General features: G+C 48.8%; 1 protein-coding gene across 1 annotated transcript; it reads right to left on the bottom strand.

Moving 5' to 3' along the window:
- Pcbd1 (pterin-4 alpha-carbinolamine dehydratase 1) lies at positions 1-6,841 on the bottom strand. Its single transcript, XM_032888992.1, has 5 exons — positions 6,766-6,841; positions 5,502-5,760; positions 2,508-2,639; positions 2,035-2,115; positions 1-520 (listed from the first exon to the last, which is right to left on the bottom strand). Exons 2-5 carry the CDS (start codon positions 5,502-5,504, stop codon positions 422-424), a joined length of 315 nt encoding a protein of 104 aa, XP_032744883.1. The 5' UTR covers positions 5,505-5,760; positions 6,766-6,841; the 3' UTR covers positions 1-421.
- Positions 6,842-7,243: the final 402 nt, after the last annotated feature.

Below are 7,243 nucleotides of genomic sequence, written 5' to 3'. Positions count from 1 at the left end.
CTGAGCCCATCGATAGCATGGTTTTATTGGAGGCATAAAAGCACTGTTTCCATAATATATTGGGGTTTGTTTTAGTAGTAGGGTCTGAATTGGACTTTCTGTCATGCTTTATCACAGCTACTTGGAAAATTAACTAGAACCGGTAGACAAGGAGCAAGAGGCAGCCTGGGACACAACTGAGGCTAGGAGCTCTACAGAAAAAGGGAGAGCTTATTCAAATTATAACATGGCAGAGCCCCAGTGAGGAGGCTGGCACCAGGAACATTGGCATCGTTCTGCACAGGGAGGGACTCATACCCCTCCCTGACGGAGATGGTGGTCACCGCAAGAGTCAGGGAGCAAGGGCCAGCCTCCTTGGTTCCCTCCCTGGGTTCCTCCTCTAGTCACTCCTTCCCCTAAGGAAATAGGAGGCAGGGTAGATCTATGTCATAGACACAGCAACTTGTTCGATGAAGCTGGCCAGGTTTATATCCCGTTCAGAAAGACCGGCACATTCGTGGGTGCTCAAGGTGATATGGACCTGAATAAGAGAAAGCCATAAGTACAGGGGCAGGCATGTGCCCTCCAAGGAAGAGCGAGAGAGCCACCAGCTATGGGCTCAGCTCTACCAGGGACTGAAGGATAGTAACTGGTCACTATAATTCCTTCTGGTGACAAGAACCAGACAGTAGGGCTGGAGAGATGGCTTAATGGTTAAGAGCACCAACTGCTCTTCCAGAGGTCCTGAGTTCAATTCTCAGCAACCACATGGTGGCTCACAACCATCTGTAATGGATTCTGGTATATCTGAAGGCAGCTACAGTGTACTTGTATACATTAAATAAATAAAATCTTAAACAAACAAAACACTCCTTATTAAAAAAAAAAAGAAAGAAAGAACTGGACACTGGTAATTCCTGAAGACAGTAGCTGGTCACTGCTTTCCTAACTGCTCCAAGATATGTGCAAAACTGTTTACACATCATTTTCCCGTGATAGTTTCCAAAAATAATGATGATTTCAGTAATAGGATAAAAAATTCAAATCCAGAAAACAAAAAAAAAAAAAAAAAACCACCACTACCACCACCAACAACAAAAAACAAAACAAAACAAAACAAAAAAACCCAAAAAAACTAAAGCCAGAGGCCAGCAAGAGGATTCAGTGAGAAAAAGCATTTACCAACAACAGACTTGACACCATGAATTCAACCTCCAGGAACCACAGGGTAGAAGGAGAGAACAGATTTCCACATGCACAGCATATATGTCCCCATATTTACACTTAAATAAATGTAAAAAAATATTTAGGGGGGGCTGGAGAGGTGGCTCAGTGATTGAGAGCACTGACTGCTGTTCCAGAGGTCCTGAGTTCAATTCCCAGCAACCACATGGTGGCTCACAACCATCTGTAAAGAGATCTGATGCCCTCTCCTGGCGTGTCTGAAGACAGCGACAGTGTACTACTCATAGACATAAAATAAATAATTTTTTTTTTTTTTTTTTTTTTTTCCGGAGCTGGGGACCGAACCCAGGGCCTTGCGCTTGCTAGGCAAGAGCTCTACCACTGAGCTAAATCCCCAACCCAAAATAAATAATTCTTTAAAACATTGTTTAAGCCAAAGTTAAAATCAGAACTTAAGGTGGGCTACTAAGCGCATCCTTCGCCTTCTCCTAAAGGGTCCAACAGTTAACTTGGTCATCACAGTCTGATCTGCCAGACTGTATCTAAGTTTGGTTTTATCACTCTTTCATTCTTCCATCTGGAATAAAGCTGTTAACAGTGGGCATGCCCTCCCTTTCTTTTCCTTCCTGAATCTTGCCGCCTTCACTTCTGGCCAGAGTATTTTAAAGTGTTTTAATTTGCATTTCTTATCTTCAGTGAGACTGGCTGTTTTGTGAAGAGTCTCTAGGAAGGAGATAAAAGAGGTGAACATCAACTTATTGGTGAGGAAGGACCTATAGCCAGGTCCAAGGGTGAACCTTTGAGGAGACTTGGGACTCTAAGAGATGTACATATGGGGCAGGGCACGACATGGGGGACAACTTCACTTACCTTGTTGTATACGTTAAACCACTCGGGATGGTGGTCCAGCTTTTCAGCCTGCAGGGCGACTCTTGTCATGAAGCCAAAAGCCTGATAAAATGAAGGAAGCACCAATGGGTCATGGCCAGTAAGGCCTTGATGCAGGAGGATGGCCTAGTTTCTTCCAGGGAGTCCCAGAGCTCTAATGTCCCCCTTGTAACATATTGCCCCTGGTTCTGATGCTGTGTTAAGTGTCTCTAGCATCCCCAATGTGGTCCATAGAGCACCGGCCGTCAGTATCTGCCAGTTCTTTGCTGTTTATTAAGGTCCTTCAAAAGGGCAGGCGCTTATTGCTCGAGACGGTCTACTCCAAAGACCTCCTCGAGTTCTAGAAGGGAGGGTCCAAGGCCCTTCTTTTTGCACTTGGAAATGAATTTCCCCTTGGCTAACAGGACATGACATGAACGCACAGAGTGTAGCCCAGTCAGGCCTGCTCCACATACCCTGTTGAAGTCTTTAAAATGGAACTGTTTGAAGATGGCATCTCGGCCTTCCAGTTCATTCCACCCCACAGCCCGCAGGTTTGGCAGCAGCTGGTCCCGTTCCTCAGCACTCAGCCTGTGTGCCTTGCCAGCCTAGAAGAGGGAGAGCAGAGATGCCCCAGGGCGTTCCTTTCACAGGTCAAGAGTGTGCCTCAGGGGCTGGGGATTTAGCTCAGTGGTAGAGCGCTTGCCTAGCAAGCGCAAGGCCCTGGGTTCGGTCCCCAGCTCCGAAAAAAAAGAAGAAGAAAAAAAAAAGAGTGTGCCTCAGACCTTTGGGAGAAATTCACCCAATGCTGGCTGCTGTGGATACAGATGTCCCTATACAAGCAACAGGTCTTTATTTCCCAGAAATCCCTGCCAGGAGGTGGGGTCTGGGCCCGTATACTGATAGACTCTGGGTCCTGTATTTTTGTTTTGGGATTTTGTATGTTTTGTTGGTTTTGGTACATGTGTGTGTGTGGGTGGGTTCAGGTAAGGTCATATACATGTGGAGGCCAAAGGACAACCTCAGATGTTATTGTTTGGATACCATTTATCTTTAAATTCAATGTCTTAATTAATATTTTTATTTTATGTATATGAGTATTTTGTCTTCACCTAAGTCTGTGCATCACCTGTGTGTCTGGTCCCTGCAGAGGCCAGAAGAGAGTATCGGATACCCTAGAACTGGAGTCACAGGCCGCTGTGAACAGTCATGATTGTGCTAAGAGTCGAATCCAGGTCCTTTGGAAGAGAAGCCAGTGTTTTCCACCACTCAACAACTTTCCAGGACCTCCCCCCACCCCCACCCCCTTTTTTTTGGACATAGTCTGTCATCAAGTAGGCTATGCCGGCTGGCCGTAGATCCTCAGAGATCCATCCTTCTCTGCCTCCCCCAGTGCTGGGATTGCAAGCATACACTATCATGCCAGTGTTTTAAGGGTGGCTTCTGGGAATGAGAACTCCAGACTTCGTACTTGAAAGCACTTTACAAACTAAGCCGAATCTGCAGCCCAGGTCTTGGGTTTTGTACCTCCATTCACAGAGAATGCCAAAGAGAGTGTGTTGTAGCGAAGTGTTCCCCCAACTCATACTCCCAAAGCCTCACAGATGTCTGCCTTTATCTTCTCATGTAAGTGCACCATTGTGTTCCCAAGGTTGTTAAAGCAAAATTCAGCCCAGTCCCAATACATTACAATATGGCATTCCCTCTATGCTCCATCCTCACACCCATTCTGCAATGTTCAGGTGTTCTAGAGAAGAAACAGGCCTCGATAGAGGGGATGTGAGTGATAGAGGGGATGTGAGCAGTCTCTCTTCCGTCTGTCATCCTCAATCGGTGACGTCATCGACTCAAGGTGTGGTCTCTTAGAGCTATAGCCCTGGGGCTGGATGCAGAAACCCATTCAAACACATTCCCAGATGAGTCTCTGCCAACTTCTAGTCGCTGTGAATATTGGCTTCCTCCATGCCCCTGTGTAGTCCACAGCTGTCAGGGTGAGGCTCTCAGGGTGGCTGTCTCAGGAACCGAGGACCACAGGGCCCAGACCCAACATGGAAGTAGTCTGTCAGGGGCACCTGGCAAGCTCATAAGCCTGTTGTACAAAGTGCCCATGGTGTGACCCTCAGCACATACCAGGTCAGGTCCTGAGTGGACCCTCCAGAAAACAGAAGTTAGCGTCAGTTCTATCCTCTAGAGGAACGTGGGGCCATGAGCCTAACAAGCTAGGGTTGTGAAATAGAATCACCTAGGGACACAGTTTTAAACTACGGACAATGACTCAAATTTGGCTTGGGGAGCCAGAGGAAGGTGAACTGTGCCCTGCAAGCCACCCATCATTTCAGTACCCTGGGGTGGGTGGGCCAGATGGTCCCTTGGCTTCCTGGGTAAAGGGGACGAGACCCACTCCTTAGACCAAGAGATGCCAGTGGGATACTTCAGTAAGTTGCAAGGTTATAAAGTGAAAGTCAGCTTCATTTAAAAAACACTCCCTAGGGCAAGAAGGAGACCTGTGACGGGTCACAGGCCAGCAGTGGGGCCTACAGAACCTCACGTGTGTGTGCTCTCAGAAACAAGGGGCTCCACCTCAGTGCAGAGATCTACACTGAGGTTAATAGGGGGGTCTTTCCAGTGTTGCCGGTTCAGTGGCTGATAAGCTGGACCCTGGTAACCAGGCAACTGGGTATCCGAAGAGCACCAGAAGTGTGTGTGTGTGTGTGTGTGTGTGTGTGTGTGTGTGTGTGTGTGTGTGTGTGTGTGTGTGGTACTTTTTAGAATTTTCCAGAACCAAGTCTCTGGCTGACAACCCTCTGAACTCAGATCAGAGGGGTAAGAGCCTTATTTGCTTAGCAAACCTCTGTCAGCCTCTGTTAGCGTGGGTTGCGGGATTACTGATTATCCAAGCCTGTGGTGTCTTTGGTCCCCAATGACTCTTTCCAAGCCTTCCCAGGCTGCCAAAACACCCTCCCATCACTGGAACCGCGCTGTTTGGGAAGGGTTGCAGGGAGGTCTGAGGGCCTCTTTACAAGGGACCTAAGATCCTGACCCACCCCCACACCACCCAACCAAGGTGGGGCACAGCACCCTAACTAGGTGTTAGGGCGGGGCATAAAGTCAGGGACAGCACTGGGGTGCAGAGAGAACTGAGTCCCCCCCCCCAAAAAAAAAAATCTGGCACCCCAAGAGACCAGCTAGCTTTTAGGACCAGAAAGCGCCACGAGACCTGCCTTGCTGCCACACCCTGTTAGACACAGCCAGCAGATCGGGCCTGGGAGTTAGGACAAGCTAGTCTTCCAGGCCCACCGCCAAAGCCACCTCCGGAACCTGCACCCCAGCTCCCCTAAGGAAGGCCAGGCGACTCTAGCCTGGCTCGATGGCGCTGCGGGAGGCTCAGCGTGACCCGCACCCCCAGCATCGGAGCCCTAGTCCCCGCTTCCAGGCCCCCTCTCAGGGTTCACCAGACTTCCAGCGCTTACCATGTCCAGTGCGGGAAGCAGGTGGCGTCAGCGAGGGAGAGCGGCCGGCAGGCAGCAGGCCACCGCGGGGGCGGGGCAGAGATCCGGTGGCCGCGGGTAATTATTAACGTGGGTCCTCCTTACTCCACGCCCTTGCAGCGCTTTTTATGCCCTGTGCTCTGTGAGCATGGCTGCGTGATGGGCTCCAGGCAAAGGCTTTGGCACCTCTGTACCTCTGCTCCCTGTCTGCTGGAGGACTCTGGGCACCAGACTGCCTGACCTATTATATTAACAACAAAAGCCACCCAGATAAATGTCACATACACGGGACTGCACATACACAAAGTGCACAGTCGTAACCATCTTATCAGGAGAGAAGAAGATATTCTAAAGGGGGTCAATGTGTCCCTCCCTTGGGCTATCAGACTATTGAAACAATGGACCCCAAGAAATCAGAACTTCCCCAGGAGAGGCATGTTAGGAGAAGGGAAAGGCTGAGGTCCTGAACCAGCCAGAAGAGAAATTTGTCTACTGGAAAGATTTTACACCGTTCTGACAACTTGCCCAGACCACCTTGTTTACTAAGGCATTCCTTTTGCCCTCTGTTTAACCCTGAGCCGTATATTAGGTCCCAGACGACGGACTTGGAGGATCCTAAATCTCTTCCTTTCTCTTCCCAGTATGGCTGTATTGAGTTTGAATATGGGTGTTTGAATTCCGTGTTTTAATTTTTAAAAAGATGTGTGTGTGTGTGTGTGTGTGTGTGTGTCTGTGTGTGTGTGTGTGTGTGTTCAAATGTATGTTTGTGTGGGCGCACAGGTTTATGTGCACTGTGCACTGTATGCATGTAGCTGCCAAGGAGGCCAGAACGGAACACTGGATCCCCTGGAACTGGATGACGTGCTGTCTTGAGCTGCCTGATATGCGTACTGGAGCCAAATTCAGATTCCCTGCAAGAGCAGTAAGTGCTCTGAACCTCTGAGCCCTCCCCCCAGTCCCTCTGCTGTGACTTGTCTCTTTAGTTGGCATATAGAGAGCAGCTGGCTGAGCCTGGCTTCTCACAGCTGCCAGGGCCCAGGCTCTGACCCTAATAACCCCAGTAACATGGTGGGACATGTGCTTCTCTTAGGCACGGATTAGGAACATCAGCTCTGACCTTTCCCTGTGCTACCAGGTGTCCTCTCTCTACCAGGGCTCCCCCTAAGCCAGCACTCTTCAATTGCAGTGGATCTGTTTGCATTTTCTAGACATCCCCATGCATCCAAACCATTTAGTTTTTATTTACCTCATTTTGTTTTTGGAGTCCCTCCATGTCCCAGTTTCTTCTTTCCTTTCTTTTTTAAAAGATTTATTTATGCATGTGAGTGTTCTTTCTGTATATATACCTGCAGGCCAGAAGAGGGCATCAGATCCCGTTACAGATGGTTGTGAACCACCATGTGGTTCCTGGGAATGGAACTCAGAACCTCTGGAAGAGCAGCCAGTGCTCTTAACCGCTGAGCCATCTCTCCCTCGACCCTCGTTCCTTGTTTTCACCCATGTTCATGTTCCAAGAACTCCTTGTTTTCATGACTAAGTATATTGTTAGTTCCGTAGCTCTGGAAGGTATTGTGTATAAGTTAGTTGTTGGGAGTGGGGCTTCCTTTTCTCTCTAGAGTCTTCTAGAACTTCCCAGGTCTCGGACTGACAACCCTCTGAACTCACTGTTTAGACTGTGAATGAAAGTTCCTGAAAAGGACTACACTGTGTGAAAGGCGGTTCAA

This window comes from Rattus rattus, chromosome 18 (assembly GCF_011064425.1).
Source record: "Rattus rattus isolate New Zealand chromosome 18, Rrattus_CSIRO_v1, whole genome shotgun sequence".
NCBI classification, from domain to species: Eukaryota; Metazoa; Chordata; class Mammalia; order Rodentia; family Muridae; genus Rattus; species Rattus rattus.
This window is presented reverse-complemented; position numbering and strand designations above follow the sequence as displayed.